This window comes from Macrobrachium rosenbergii, chromosome 4 (assembly GCF_040412425.1).
Source record: "Macrobrachium rosenbergii isolate ZJJX-2024 chromosome 4, ASM4041242v1, whole genome shotgun sequence".
Taxonomy (NCBI): domain Eukaryota; kingdom Metazoa; phylum Arthropoda; class Malacostraca; order Decapoda; family Palaemonidae; genus Macrobrachium; species Macrobrachium rosenbergii.
In genome coordinates this window covers 50,849,883-50,866,876 of record NC_089744.1, presented here as the reverse complement: position 1 = coordinate 50,866,876, position 16,994 = coordinate 50,849,883, and the positions used below count along the sequence as shown (strand labels likewise).

At 36.1% G+C, this 16,994-nt stretch overlaps 1 protein-coding gene across 8 annotated transcripts in view; it reads right to left on the bottom strand.

The window, feature by feature from the left end:
* The window catches only part of LOC136834331 (major facilitator superfamily domain-containing protein 1-like), a 126,828-nt gene that overhangs the window by 58,223 nt on the left and 51,611 nt on the right, over positions 1-16,994 (bottom strand). For all 8 annotated transcript variants that reach the window (XR_010851757.1, XR_010851758.1, XM_067096856.1 and 5 more), the window contains exons 5-6: positions 11,700-11,825; positions 1,804-2,009 (exon numbers count right to left, since the gene is read on the bottom strand). Coding sequence is in view for 6 of the 8 variants with exons in the window: in XM_067096856.1 (XP_066952957.1) it covers positions 1,804-2,009; positions 11,700-11,825 (332 nt within the window). In the remaining 2 variants the exon portion in view is untranslated. The remainder of the gene's footprint in view (positions 1-1,803; positions 2,010-11,699; positions 11,826-16,994) is intronic.

The window sequence follows — 16,994 nt, the reverse complement described above, 5'->3', positions numbered from 1 at the left end:
GACCTAGGAGCGCGCGAGGGGGACGAACAGTCACCTCCTCCACAACACTATCACTGCAACACTTCGATGTCTAGACATCGCACTCACATCCTGGCCAATCTTCTCTATCGCAGAGAAAAGAGCCGAAATCTTACCATCAAATTCTGCCTGAAGGTCTGACACGGTAGTGGGTTTGGAAACAACAGGTTCCGGGGCAGGAATAGGAACAGGAGGGGTAACAGGAACAGAACTAGAGGCAATACTACTCCTACTCTGGGAGGAACTTCTGGCCGAAGCCTTACGTGCCCTATCTTTACTTAATTTTGCCTGATATTTAGCCAACTTTTGCCAATCAAGCACAGACAAAGACGAACACTCATCACATCTATCCAGATTCGTGCACAATTTCCCTCTACAGTTAGAGCAAGAAGAGTGAGGGTCTATGTTAGACCGAGACAATCGAGTTTTACAACCCCCCCCGCAATATCTAATTTGAGATCCTGAATCAGACATATCTAGAAAAAATCTCAACCAAAGCCAAAAGTGGGTACTTCACCAAAGAAATATCGAAAAGCACCGATGAATTTCCTGAAGAGGAGCAGACGACTAGTCGCCGGCCCCGACAGAGAAAATATGATTAGTTGTTGATGGAAATGGATCCAGGTACCCTGGTACAGGGCAGGGTAGTCGTATCACCTGACCATATATTAGTGGAACCGCCAGTTTTAAATTTTCTGTCGAGATCGAGAATTACAGCTATATGTAAACAACAGGTAAGTTCATGTATAAAAGTCAAAATTACTCTAACCACACAAAGTGCTTATTTGGATTTCACCTAGGATATATGAAAACATGATACTGGCTTTCCCTTGAGTTTTACATTAGTAACTATCAACATGCACCTCATTGTGCCTACTTGAGTGTCTCATGGTTTATTTATGTAGTACCATAGTGTAATGGTACATCTAAATGCATATGGTCACTTTAGAAGTTTAAAGTATCTCTGCAGTCACTAAGTACTCATGTACAGCATATGCAATTCAAGTTCACACCCTATCCATGATAGGGTAAAAATCTAATGAACACTGTGGTGTGGATTTACACTGAATGGAAGTTTGAATAGTTTTGGTTAAAAAACCACAGTTGTACATATAAGCATGTTTGTAACTATAACCAACAGGAACTTTTGCATGTTTTTAACACATTTTCATCTGTTCAGCCATGCTGAAAAACATACAAAGCCTCTGTTGTTAAGTTACAAAATATAAATATGCAAGTACAATTGTGGCTCTTTTAAACACAGCAAAAAAAAAAAAAAATGAGACACTGTTATGTCTGCAACAAATAATTTCACTGATTACACATTTCAATGTGTATATGTGAACATATAATCATAATACAGTAGAATGCTAAAATTTTGAGGATCAGCACCCATTCCTTCTAGAATCCCTATATAGGTATATATTTTGCTTTTTTGTTCCCTCTGGACTGTATTTTTGGATGTAATTACAACAGCATTATTGATATTCCCTGCACTCTCCCTCTTTTCTTAGAGCTTGTTCTCTTTGTTTTAGAACAGCAATTCATACAGAAAACAGTTACTTTCATGCATTTACATATGAACACAAAATATTTTATAATGCTATAATATTCTAATTGGCAATTACAGTTATAAAATTTTAGAGATTCTAATCATTTCATCCTTAATACACATTCAACTTGAATTTCATTCCCACAGCAATTTCATATTTCAAAGGAGCATAACTTAAATTAACAATATAAATAAACTAACCAAAATAAAGAACAGAACAAATCTATACTTACCAGCAAGTGCTGTAATTCCTAGGGCAGTTGTTCCATCACCAATAGCAGTGCCTGCTTTATAGATAGGACCCATAGCAAGGAAGTTTACAGTGGAGCCTACCCTGGCCATGCTCAGTGTTAAACCAAATACAGCATTCAATTCTTTCCCCTTAAACCAGCTTACAGCATATGTATTTTGGGCTACAGCAAGAGATTCACCACCAACACTGTTGAATACAAAAATAAAAGATAAAAACAGTTTCCACAAGAAAATACTGTATACCACTACACATATGGTATATCATATCATATATACATATATATACAGTAAAAGTCTAATTTTTCAGCATCACTTAGTCTGGAAAACCAGCCAGTATGGCATTTAGAACATAAAGTCCAATTCCAGATTAAAACTGCTGGTTCAGCACCATTCCAGCAACTGCCACACTTCAAAAATAATTAAGAGCACCCCCACCACTGGAGTTTTGCACTACAAAAAGACATCATGACAACAGCTTCTCACTCATCTTCATTTTGCCCGGAAAAACAGAAATTTAAATTATACATCACAGTCCACTCTCCTAATATCTGAAATTCCTATGCTCAGAATTCTGGAATACTTCACATGCATGCAAACCTCCTTGAAAATGATGCAAAAAGTGAAAATGTGTTAAGCGACCCTTTCTTGACAAAATAAGCTTTTAGAACTTTAAACAACATTCATTGAAATAAATGCAATAGAACTACTGTATAAGCAACATTCACTTTGAAATAAATGCAATACACCTATAGACAACATTCATTTTGAAATAAATACAAAAGAACTATAAACAACATTCATTTTGAAATAAATGCAATACACCTATAGACAACATTCATTTTGAAATAAATACAAAAGAACTATAAACAACATTCATTTTGAAATAAATGCAATATAACTATAAACAACATTCATTTTGAAACATACACAATAGTACATACAGGCATGATAAAAATCACAACAATTTATTATGTGAAAGTGCATTTGTTTGTTGACCTTGTCTGAGCATGTGCTCAGGTAATTTTACTGTATGCATCATTAACCAACCCTCTGCTAACAGAATCAAACAGAATACCTTCATTCATTTACTCTCTCTCTCTAGTGACAATTCTGTTGATAACATAGATGTTAGTTATGAAACAAACGATATTACAAATGTACTAATGGTTTTCATTTTACAGAAATCAACATATGGAGTGTATGTATTTGCACTTTTGTAACCAGGAGTGGTTAAGTACACTAGTAAGACTTGACAAAACTAGTACTGCACATAACATCAACTAAGTATTACAACACATCCAAGCAAAAACTGAACTCGGACAATTATAGATTTGTATAACTCTACGGACTAACATCCTCCCCAGTTAAAAAAAACCATGAGTTATCCCCATTTACAAACCATTAAAAAAACAGAGAAAAGAAAAAAGAAAAAGAAATGATCATAACCACAGCACAACCCAGGAATTAACCCATACGATTCCCACTAACCCGTCTTTTTAATTTTAGATATATGTGTCAACCGAGACACCTCATGTTTTCATCTAGAACAACAAATCTATTCCCCTTCTTTAATTCAACAATATGGAACAGACCTCCAAATTTAGGACCTAGCTTATAGTTCAACTGATTCCTGACATTTATCTTCACAAAAACCTATCTCCCAAAGCAACTTTAACTCTATCGGGCTTTGCATTGCTCCTATCTACCATATCTCGCATTTTCATTTCAAGATTCTTAGCAAGATGCGCATATCTCTCTTTCGCGGTGGAAATAAGTGATTTGACTGTATCATCACCTGATGGAATTGGCAACAAATCAAACACACCCTGCGCTGGGTAACCAAACAGCACCTCACTGGGAGACATTCCAATGGTATCGCTTACCATAGTATTAATACTATGTTGCACCTGTGGAATATATCGATCCCAATTTGGATCATTTCCCCCCACGGTCATCCGAAGAGCTTCAATGACCTTCCTATTCGTTCGTTCACCCAGGGAATTAGCTTCTGGTCTATGGGGAATAATAGTGACTTTCTGAATGCCCATTACATCCGCAAGACACTCTAATGTTCTATTCACGAACTCCCTACCATTATCTGTAATGAGAACCTCAGGAACACCATAACAGCAAATATACCCATTAAAGAACGTGACTGCCACCTCTTCCGTCATTTTATGCTTCAACGGGAAAACCTCTACGAACCTAGTTGATTCGTCAACAACCACCAACAGGTGCCTATGGCCATAATTAGATTCACAAAAATTGCTTAGAATGTCCAAGTGGACTCGGGACCAGGGTCTGCTAAGAACAGGGAATGAACCCAACTTACAAGAAACGACCCTTGATGGATTACATGCATTAGAAACTGAACAACTTCTCACAAAGTCTTTTACCGAACTAAGCATATTCTTCCAAAAGAATTGTCCCTGTACATTCTGATACGTTTTCTCAATCCCCAAGTGCGGAGTGCCAGACCTACCATGAACAACTTCTAACACTGTAGGTACTAAACTCCCAGGAACAACTATTTGCGTCGTATCACGCTTATCCTCACTATTTCTCAGTCTGTATCTAATCTTCCTAACGAACAAATTACCCTCTAATTCGAGCCACGCAAAAGGCAGCTTATAACCCTTCCTAACTAATTCCCCTCTAAGAAAATCCTTTGCATCTCCCAGAATTTCATCTTCATCTTGCTTAGCCTCTACTAAACTAAATTAATATCCCAATCTATGCTACCCCCGGATACATAACACACGAGTGCCCTCTTCATCAGCAAAACTTCTACTAAGGGCATCTGCTACGACATTCTTGTCTGCCCTCTATATACTTAAGCTTAGCATCAAAATCCCTGATTATCAGATACCACCAAGCTCTTTTTGGGGAAAGATCCGGCTTATTAAAAAGATCCAGCAATGGCTTATGATCCATCAGAACCTCTACTTGATTACCCATAAGTAACATTTTAAAGTGTATCAGATTAGACACTAAGGCAAAGGCCTCTTTTTATACTACTGACCATAACCGATCATTGCTACCTCGTGTCTTAAACTTCCTACCGTAAAATGCAATTGGATGGAGTCTTCCATCGATCTTCTGCATAAGGCATGCCCCTATACCATCATGACTAGCGTCTGTTACCAACATGAAAGGACATTCCAAATGAGGAAACTTCAACACTGGGGGATTTACTAAGGCATCCTTAATCTTCTGAAATACTACTTGCTGTCCATGTCCCCATACAAACTGCACATCATCCCTCAGAACTTCTGTCAAGGGAGATGGCAGAACAGAAAAAACCTTCACAAATCTACGGACAAATCCAGCCATGCCCAAGAACGATCATATCTGCTTCTCATTCTTGGGGGTGGCAAAATCTACAATTGTCCTAACTTTATCATCATTCACTGTAACACCCTCTTTAGAAATGACATGACCTAAATATACTATCTGCCTCTTGAGAAAATTACACTTAGCTAACTTTATCTTCAAACCCGCTAATCTAAGCCTTCTAAAAACCTCCCTCAGAACTTCTAAATGTTCTTCTACTGAATCAGTGGCAACTAGGATGTCATCCATGTAAATAAAAACTTTTTTCCCTAACAAGCCATGCAAAACTGTACTCATTAGCCTAGTAAATGTCATTGGACTGCCTGCTAAACCAAACAGCATTCGCGTGAACTCATAATGCTCCTTCGGCAAAGAGAAAGCCATGTACTCTCGACTCTCCTCGCTAAGTGGTACTTGTAAGTACCCTTGCATCAGATCAATTCAGGAGTAAATCTTCTTACCACAAATTTCCACGAACAAATCTGGCAAACACGCTACAGGATAGTGATCAGGAATGGTTTTCTCATTCAACTTCCTAAAGTCTACGCAAACTCGGACTGAACCATCCTTCTTAGGCACCGCCAACAACAGAAAATCAAAAGGCAACGAACTGGGCCTGACGATGCCTTCTTCCTCCCACTTATTAACCTCTTGCTCTACCTGTTCCCTAATCTTAACAGGAATCCTATATGAAGGTGCAAAAATAGGCTTAGTTTTGTCCTCCAACTGAACCTTGTGTTCTAACACATTTGTTAATCCTAACTTATCCCTTTGAGTGAGACTATGTCCGCAAACTCGGACAGAACATCTTCTACACCGCCAGCATATTCTTTATAATCAGCATTGGCTAACTGATCCCTAAAAACTTGTGGTCTAGCCTGTAACTCTGCTTCTGAAAAACTACAAAAATCCCTGACAATAGCTACTGAATTATCTTCATTGATCCAGTCAACAAAGTCGACTCCAGAAGTACCCTTCTGGTAATTGTGAACTGAATCATTAAAGTTTAGCAATTCCACCCTAGTATACCCTGAACTTGGCACATTATTTATAGAACCCATTCACAATGTCCCCTTCAGCTTCTCGCTACCTTCATCTACACACATCTGTCTGGATTTATGAACTCCTTTCACTTGAACTTTCATCATAGCAACCATACCAGGACCAAGCACCACATCATCCGTCAAAACCCCCTTATAACACCTCTCATCCCCCGACACATGTTCATCATTTACCCCAGAATCCTCATGTACACCAGATCCATCGTCATCCACTACAACCACATCTGTCCCCTCATACAGCACAAACATCCCAGGTACTCCCACAGTTACACCGCATACCCCCGTATGAACCGATATTTTTCATCTCCAACATGCCAGATGACCCAGTAACAATGCATTCCCCAAAGCACCTTCTTGTATAACCAATAATAATAACAATAATAATAATAATAATAATAATAATAATAATATTATATATATATATACGACGGGGGACCCAAAAGTAACTGGAATTGTGTCATAGAATTTTATTCAGTTATTGTTACATGTTTACAGTCTTATCACCTTCAAAGTATTCTCCATTTGAAGCAATGCACTTATCCAGACGTGTTTTCCACTGTTGAAAGCAATTCTGGAACTCTTGTGAAGTTATGGCTTTTAATGACTCCGTCGTTTTCTTCTGAACCTCTTCAACGTCTGCAAAACGGTTTCCTTTGAGGGCTTTCTTCATTCGGGAAAAAAAGAAGTCACAGGGAGCAAGATCGGGTGAATAGGGAGGGTGGGTAAGTGTGGTCATGCCATTCTTGGTCAGAAACTGTCTCACACTCAAGGCAGTGTGCGCTGGTGCATTGTTGTGATGAAGCCACCACCTCCACTTTGCCACAGGTCGGGGCAAAGTGGAGGGTGTGGCTCATCACGACAATGCACCAGCGACACTGCCTTGAGTGTGAGACAGTTTCTGACCAAGAATGGCATGACCACACTTACCCACCCTCCCTATTCACCCGATCTTGCTCCCTGTGACTTCTTTTGTTCCCCGAATGAAGAAAGCCCTCAAAGGAAACCGCTTTGCAGACGTTGAAGAGGTTCAGAAGAAAACGACGGAGTCATTAAAAGCCATAACTTCACAAGAGTTCCAGAATTGCTTTCAACAGTGGAAAACACGTCTGATAAGTGCATTGCTTCAAATGGAGAATACTTTGAAGGTGATAAGACTGTAAACATGTAACAATAACTGAATAAAATTCTATGACACAATTCCGGTTACTTTTGGGTCCCCCCTCGTACATATACTGTATATATAATATTATTATTATTATACTTAATAAATGAAACCTATTCATATGGAACAAGCACACAAGGGCCATTGACTTGAAATTTAAGCTTGCAAAGAATATGGCATTCTAAATCATATATATAAAATATATGAACAAATAATACAAGTAATGCTTTATGTGTTCACAGCAGTATGTGTAATTTACCCATTGACTGGCTCACGTCAAAGATTTTATTTAAGAGCACAGGTTTTATTGAAAGAATTTTGACAGACAGCTTGCACTGTTCACAGCAAAGGAAAAAATTTTAATTTATTGCCTGGTTTTAATAAATTAGATCCTTTTATTTCACATGTCATGAGACATCAGTACAAATTGGATAATGTTATCCATTTGGATAATGTCACCCATTAACGATCACATAAAATACATTTGTTAATGTGTACTTTGTTTTATGCTGTTTCAAATGGACATATTACCTCATTTGATATTTTGGTATTTTTCATGCGTTCACCTGCTATTCTTATGTTATTGCATTCTTTTACTGTTGTATGTTTTTAGTTCACACTGCAAGTTTCTGGTAATGGCATTTCATATATTTAAGATTTTAGGCCTTTCTTGGCTACTTGTATCGTAAAAATTTTCTCTTTCCTTAATAAATGCTCCAAGAAGAAGTCCATTGAAGGACAAAACTGAAGGGCATATTCTAACCAAAACATCTTTCATTTTCCTATGTGAAGTACAACTGTGTTTATATATATATATACATACATACATACATACATACATATATATACAGTATATACACATATATATTATAATGATATGTCTTATGATATGTATGTTTTCTGTAAAATTAATAGGTTTTTGTAATTTTGATATATTCTCTCTTGTATTTGTCATGTGCTGTGTGTTGAGATATCAAGACTCAGATCTAAAAGGGTTAGTTGACTGGTGATAAAATACGTTTTCCTGTTAGGCGCTTGTGTGCACAGCTGAATGTTTGTTCAGGTGTCAAGCGGGTGACCACAGGAAATCCTTTATGTGAGAGAGACCCTAAACCACTTAAGTTGTCAACTAAAAGAGACATGTGGGATAACAGGTTCAGATAAGCTGCCTGATCCAGAAGCCTTTTCTGTTTGGACAAGTGTGCAGACAGGAAATCCTTGTCAGATGAGAGGACAGGCCTATATATAGCTCTCTGAGCCAGAGAATAAATTCCCTGAATATTTTCCCCTTCTCCAGGGGAAGAAACTCTGCTTATTCCTGTTTTATCCCAGGGAAGACTCCCAGAGTGACCCATTTCCAAAAATGCCTAACTGACATAGTAGAGTTTTGAGAAGCTGATCAGTTCAGAGACTTGGTAGAGTTAGATTGCTCTCTCTCTCTCTCTCTCTCTCTCTCTCTCTCTCTCTCTCTCTCTCTCTTCAGAATAGAGTAAAATTGGTGGTCATACTCCATACATATAAGTTAAAAATCTGAGTTTTGGAAACTGTTAGTGTAACGGCACCATATAAAAATAATGTTTTGAGCTGCAACAAGAGTTTTGTAAAAGTGTTCAGAAACTTGTATAAGGTAAAGTGGTTTTTACTTATTTTTACCATGGTAAAATAAAAATGTCAAATAGATTTTGACTTGGTGAAATTACTGCTGATAAATCTTTTGTACATTTTTTGTATGTTCTTGTTTTTGCATTTTTGTGTGTTCTTGATTTTGCAATTTTTGTGTGTTCTTGTGTTGGCAATTTCGTAGTGTTACCCAAACTTTTGTGTTGGGGATTTAACATTTATTTACTTAACATTTTACAAATGTTGATACTTTAACACTAAATACTTGGTTCGATTTACATTTGTTAAGGTTTCTTTTTCAAATCTTGAGTAAATCTTAATAGTTTGAATTTTGCTTAGTTAACATAATTTCTTGTTAAATTAAAGTTTTGTGAATTAATCTTGTTTAAGAATTAATTAAAGTCTTGTGTTGTTTTCAAGTAATGGTAAATTTTTTCAGACTGTGAATTCTAATTATAACTTTTGAAGTTAGAAATAAATTTTTGTATTTAAAGTTTTAAAAACAGTTTCATTTTTGACCACCAGTGAATAGGGTTATTTGTGTATGCACAGGGTAAGTAATAGACATGTTTTGTTCTCCTCCCATAAATGGAAGTGAATAAAGACCAGGGAAACAATTATAGTTGTTTGATGGAGTGATGCCCTTTTTTATCTAATACAGTCATACTCTGAACTTATGCGAGGTTAGGTTCCAGACCCCTCGCGCAGGGTGAATTTTCGCGTAAGTTTGGCATGGTCTCTAAAAACGCTAATAAATGCTTATTTCTAAAGTTTAAACACTAAATATGACCCTAATCATGCTCCAAAATTATTAAGTTAACTTTTAAATGATATTGAAGTTACTGTAATTTCATTTACAAGTTAGCTTAATACATTACCCTTAAAAAAGAAAAACAAATGGTTGACATAAAAATTGAGAGTTTGAAGAGAATCTCTCTCTCTCTCTCTCTCTCTCTCTCTCTCTCTCTCTCTCTCTCTCTCTCTCTCTCCTTCCAACCGATCTATTTTTAGAAGTCGTCTCAACCTCTTTTTAATAACTTCTTTATTCTGCGTCTCTTTCTCTTTGTTCTGAAATGCTTTTTCATGAACAAACAGTGTTTTATATTTTGACTAATACAACTCTTAGTTATTATGTCTCTATGTTTTAGAATGTATTTGCAACAGTAGCGCTTTTACACTTCATAGACGATACAGGTCAAATTAGATCAATTTAAACTATCTACTGTACAGATAAAGACGCACAGAGAATTAATAAGTTGTAAAAATGTGTGAGCGCTAACTATAAACGAGAGAGAGAGAGAGAGAGAGAGAGAGAGAGAGAGAGAGAGAGAGAGAGATATGGGTTGTCCTTATTTAAGAGAGTGAAATTATTTATCAATTATTGAGAGGAGACTGAGAGAGAGAGAGAGAGAGAGAGAGAGAGAGAGAGAGAGAGAGAGAGAGAGAGAGAGAGAGAGAGAGAGAGAGAGAGAATTCAAAGTTTCCATCTCCCCTGATCTCATTCCCTACACTCATCGTAATTAAGGTCAGGAGAACAAGTCTGTCCTCTACAAGACTTACAAATTCTATGTATGTCATATTTAGCAGATGTCAATCTAGTCTTGCAGCCCTTGCTGCAATACCTGATACTATGAGCACCAGAATCTGACATGACTCAGTCACAATAGGGAAACTAGCTAAGCTAAAATAGATTAGCGCTACCAAAATAAACAGTGTAATTCACCAAAAGTCTGCGATGCCTGCAACCAACCAGTGAAAATCAAACCAAAAAAAAAGCTACCCAACAACCTATTTTAAACAATGAGCAGCAGGAACGAATTGAGCTCCTGAGCCGGGTTGTACCCATTTTTCCCCAAAAGTGGGTGGGGTCAGTTACCTACACCAAAACAAAAGAGTGCTACCGCAAAATTTAAAACTTAAGCTGCCAAAAAAAGTAGGAACTAATAGCAATGTAATTACTTGGTAAGTTACTTATATAAAACTATTACTTATGAAAGCTACCATGATTTTGAAGGTTACAGCTGGCTCCACTATCCATCACCTACAGGGGTTTGGACCTCTGCATCTGGGTTTACTCCGTTTCAGATGCTCTTCTGCTTTGTCCTCCCTCCTAATTGTGTTTCTCACAATTTATGATTACCAGGTTCCCAAGGACAAACTATCTTTTTACATGTGCTTTCAAAAACCTGCAACCATGATTGTCTCTGCCCTCCCCTTTCCCCTCACCCCTGATGAAGGAAACAAAGGAATGATGCTTCACCTTACAAGCCAATGGAGTCTGCCTTATGCATGCTCAATGGAATTTTTCTTCTTTCAAGCTCTACCAATGTGATATGATTGGGTCTGCTTCACACTGTGTAAAGCTATAAATATGGGCTATTTATGATTAATGAGTTTGTAGCAAAACTTGGTCAATTGTACATTGTGTCACACAGACACCTACAGTACTTACAAAAAAGTAGTGTTTTTTTCCATTAGCAACTTAATTTTTGGCATTAACAATTTTTTAATATTCTGTCATATGCCCAACCAATTACAGTACTCTAAGTCACTCACAGAAGATACTGTGTACCAAACTCATGTATCTGCATTACTGTACTTAGCATGAATAAAAGTAACACCAAGCAATCTTACAGTATTCAACACATTAACTTGATACAAGAGAAAAAAATTAACAATACTATTACAGTAACAAACTCACCCAAAAAGGAATCTTGCTAACTGCATAACCCAGAAACGATCAACAAAAGCTCCAAGTGCATAAACAAACTGACTGGCTGTTACAATAGCAGAGAAGACAATGGTGCCAATGCGGATACCAAACAGCCTGGAAGAGGAAAATTAAGATTAATTTGCTATGCAAATGCCAAATAAATGTAGTTATAAAAATCAAAAGACATACATATAAGGTTTTGTAACATAAAACTAATTTGTTCACTAAAGCACCAGTAATCATAAACTGCATTATTCTGTGCAATGGATCCCAGTTGTACCAGCTTGTACCATTCAAGATAAAGATTCCACCACTGCTCATGCCCATACATGAATACAGTGGACCCCAACTTTTTTGCGCTTCACTTTATTGCAGATTTTTGTGGAACATATCTTTCACTATTACGTGGGAACTTTCACCAATTGGGAATTTTTTCATAGAACAATATTCACTAGTGTACAGTATTTTCATTTTATTTTTATGACTAAATACTTTTTTATGATAATAAACTTAATAATTTTCAAACATTAATATTGATGTAAACAGCAAAATGTCAGTAAAATTTTTAGTACAAATTACATAAATCTTTAATACAAATCGTAAGGTGTTAGGCCCATTCTTGGGCCCTTTTCATACAGCAATATTCACTAATTACTCTATTTTCATGACTAAATACATTTTTATAATAAAAAAATTATTTACTAGTTTTCATATATCAATATTAATGTAAACAGCAAAATATATGTAAAATGTTTAATACAAATTAAATCTTTAATACAAATCGTAAGCTGTTAAACTCATTCTGGGGACCCAGAATGACCTTAACAAGTTTACGATATCTCTCTCTCTCTCTCTCTCTCTCTCTCTCTCTCTCTCTCTCTCTCTCTCTCTCTCTCTCTCTCTCTCACTTTTAAGGGTAATGTAAGATGTATTTAAAATTATATTACTGTAGTGTTTCTGGGTGAGAGCCTATTATACAATATCTAAAATTTTTGCTAATTATTTTCATTTTATTTTCCAGTCTGCTTTAATTGAAAAGCAAAAAGCTGTAATTATAGCATGGAAAATATGAAAAAATGAATGACAAAGTAACATCATGTTTATCTATAAAAATCAATCTCTCTTATCTCAATGAGAGAGAGAGAGAGAGAGAGAGAGAGAGAGAGAGAGAGAGAGAGAGAGAGAGAGAGAGAGAGAGAGAGAGAGAGAACAAAAATACATTTGCACATTAAAAATATTTAATACAATAGTGACAGTAATTGTTTTTACCAATGTAAAAGGAAAACGGAATGACTCCAATACTATGAGAGAAAACAGCTATGCTTGTGTATGCGTGGTTAACTTGATTAGTGGTCAAATGTTCTGTAAGACAGATTTATTTAATTTGTATTAAATATTTATTTGTGTTAAATATTTTATGGATATTTTGCTATGTATACATTAATATTAATATTTGAAAATTATTATATCATTGTTGTAGAAGGGTAATCAACTTTGGGTATTTTGGGGTGCTGGTTTGGGGTGTATTTTTGTTGGAAATATGAAATTGTTTTAGTATGATAATTTAATGTATATTCATGTTGAACTATTAAATTATGCAGTGAACTTTTAAAGTAAGCAGTTAAAAGCATTTTAGTTTAAGGGGTACAGGGTATTTGGCAGTTATAAGCATTTTTAGAAGGGATTTTGCATTTTCGTGGTGGGTTCTGGAACATATCCCCGCAAAAAAGTGGGGGAGCATTGTAGGACATTTACTTCTAATTCTTTAGTTTGAATGCAAATTGTTAGCAGCAGACACTGCTGTTGATAGAAGAAAATAAATGGGACACTGAAGTAATGACTTCTCTCTCTGATTCCAAAACTTTTGAGTTCCTCGTTAGGCGAGTGAGTTCCAATCTCAGCTAGCACTCTGCTGGCTGCAAGTTCGAATCTCTGACCAACCAGTGAAGAATAAGAGGAATTTATTTCTGGTGATAGAAATTAATTTCTCCCTATAATGTGGTTCGGATTCCACAATAAGCTGTAGGTTCCATTGCTAGGTAACCAAATGGTTCTTAGCCACATAAAATAAATCTAATCCTTCGGGCCAGCCCTAGGAGAGCTGTTAATCAGCTCAGTGGTCTGGTCAAACTAAGGTATACTTAACTTTAAGCACCATTTCCACATAAGACTCCCAATTTCCAAAGTTCATTTTGCTTATAGTATTTATATTGCATAATTACCATTATGTTCAACCTACGTACCGTGTGTTCAGGTGCATGGTATACAAGGATAAGAAGAACTGACTTAGTGAGAAATGTGGAGAGGCAAAAAATAGTATAAATGTTTAGTGTAGTTTAAAGAATTCGTCAGTTTTGAAATGGCTAAGAAATGTGGAAACACAGGAAGACAACAAGATGTGAAACTAGGAAATAATTACATATCTATTATTACTCCCGTTATCATATTTTCAATACACAATATATCATTGATGGAGTAAATGTTGCTCATCTTCAAAGGCATTACCCTTACGGTCCCAATGGGGCTCCATAAGAAAGAACAACTAACACCAAGAATCTCTGTTAGCCAGTCTAGGCTGAAATAGTGCCACTTTTGGTAGTGATGTAGTATAAATGAACTCAAGGAAGATCTCTTTATCTTGCCTACAGCAGCTACCCACATCATAATTCAACCCATTACTTGCCAGGTTTTGCAGGAAGTAAAAAGAATTTTTTTCTTTTTGCTCAGAGTTTTTACATTGTACAGTGCTTTATCAACAAGATGTTGCAAATATCTTCTGAGAAATGTTAAGTACATCATTTTAAGTTTCATAAAGAACAGTGTTTTCTTATAATATTTCCTTGTTTCATGGTTAAATAGAAATTAATATTTGCTTCCAGGGCATCTCACAAAATATGAATCTCTTGTTGTTTACATCCTTAGATCAAGCACTCTTGGATTTTCATGTCTCTAGGCTCCCTTCCTACAGTTCAGTATACAGAATGTGCTCCTGAAGGAATTCATAATACAGTAGCTCACTGAGATAACAGATTAAAGCATCCAAGCCTACCCCACTATAAAAGGAACTCCAATATATCATTGCACATATATGTGAATGCATGTTTTTGCCATAAAGTACAGGTATATTTATATGCTATACCCCTTAAACTACTGTAAAATGTTTATAACTGCTTATTTTAACAGTTCGCTGCCTAATGTAATTGTTCAAACAAAAATATACCTTAAATTATAATACTAAAACAATTTAATATCAGTTCAAACAAAAATACACCCCAAACCATCATCCCATAATGCTCAGTCATCTTAGATTACCCTCCTAAAACTGTTACTCTTAAGTATATACACCCCTTATGCACTTATAACAGTGGTTTACTAATTTTAAAATATTAATATTAATGTAAACACAGCAAAATATCTATACAATGTTTAATACAAATTAAATAAATCTTCAATACTACTTGAAATAAATTTCCTACAGAAGTGTGACAACTAATCAAGTTAGTCGTTTTTTCTCATAGTATTGAAGTCATTCCATTTGCTTTTTTGCTATAAAGTACTGTACATTCATATAAACAAGCAGTACCCATAGAGTAAAAGCCTTATTATTAATTTGTTAAGCGTCACTGATGGTATATCTCGGTTAGCCGCATCCCATATCACAACGCCTTCAACGGAGTACAGTAACACATCCTATCTCTTTCAAGGATGGTGTGCTACTGAATTCAGAGGTGAAATGCTCTTCCCTCTTATACAAATTATAGGAACATCAGCTGGTAACACTATGCGCTAAATTAGAGGTAAATGGCAACTTTTTTTGTAGGGGAAAGACAGTCTGTCAAGAGGACAATGACCTCCACCTCCCGCTACACTTCTGGCATTCATGGTGAACAACCAATTTCTTTCTGTTTGATCCCATTTTCCCCCAATAACGGGTGATCTAAAGAGAAAGAAAAATCTTTTGCCTGAAGAGATCTTGTCACTACTTGTTGCAGAGAAAGATGATGACTACGATGAAAGGGAATAACTGCGCCTTTTCTGTGATCAGCACAAAAATTACTTTCTCTCTCTCTCTCTCTCTCTCTCTCTCTGCTGCGGATTCCACAAACTTTTTGTTCCAAATAAGGGAAACCCAGTGGAGTTCCCTTTATTTTTAGCTCACCCAAAAGGTGTGAAATTTAACTGTTCACGATAAGGGAAACCTCAAAGTTTTTTTGATGACAAAGTCATGGAGCACGTTGTAGCAGTAACGAACAGATTTTCCATCCAGTTTCTAGATGAATATATAGAAAGTTTACCTACAATATCAAGTGCACTAAAATGGTATGACACAAATGAAAATGAAATGAAACAATTCATTAATCTACTGGCTCTATGTTTCAGGGAATGGCATTAGAAAGAATCAATTTTTTCCCTTTTACGTTTCATGCTTATAATCTTTAGGATATAAAAATGCAAAGCAAATTCTTTCGTCTTTTCTTATTCTACATTATTTATTATCCTAATATCTTTATACAAAAATCAATATGCATGTAAATAAAAACACGTAAAAATCAGCACAGACCAAATGACCGCTCTGCGAGCGAGAAAATGTGACGATACGGGAACAGCGATGTCTCTCATAAAGGACGCTTAACAGGTTAATATAAACTGCATGACAGTATATACAGTAGTATAGTATTGAAAAGTGAAATTACAGTGTACTGTAAGCATAAACATGTACAGTATTCATGCGTGGGTGATGCACTTTCTCCCTCAGTCAAACTCCCAGCATTCCTTGTGGCGCCTCATTTAAAAACAGTTCAGGGCTCGATCCAGAGCGAAAACCCTCAAATTAATATTTCCATTTTGCACCGATATATCCGGAAGTATGATATACCACGGTCCGTTATCTCGATGCGCTACTGTACTTTAATATGGAATTTTGTTATATTCTAGACGTGAGTTTTTTTGTGAGAGATTCATCTTACTCTTTATTGCTCAGGATGATCTTTTCATTAACCCTTAAACGCCGAGCTTCTATTTACAAAAGTGTCTGCCGTATGCCGGCGGGGTTTGGGAGTTAGCGCCGAAGCAGAAAGAAAGTTTTTTAAAAAAATCACAGCACGCTTAGTTTTTAAGATTAAGAGTTCATTTTTGGCTCCTTTTTTTCTCATTGCATGAAGTTTAGTATGCAACCATCAGAAATTAAAAAAATATCATTATCATATATAAATATTGGAATATATGACTGCGAAAAAAAACTATTAAAAATACTCAGGTATAAACATTTTCAGTTTTTTTTTT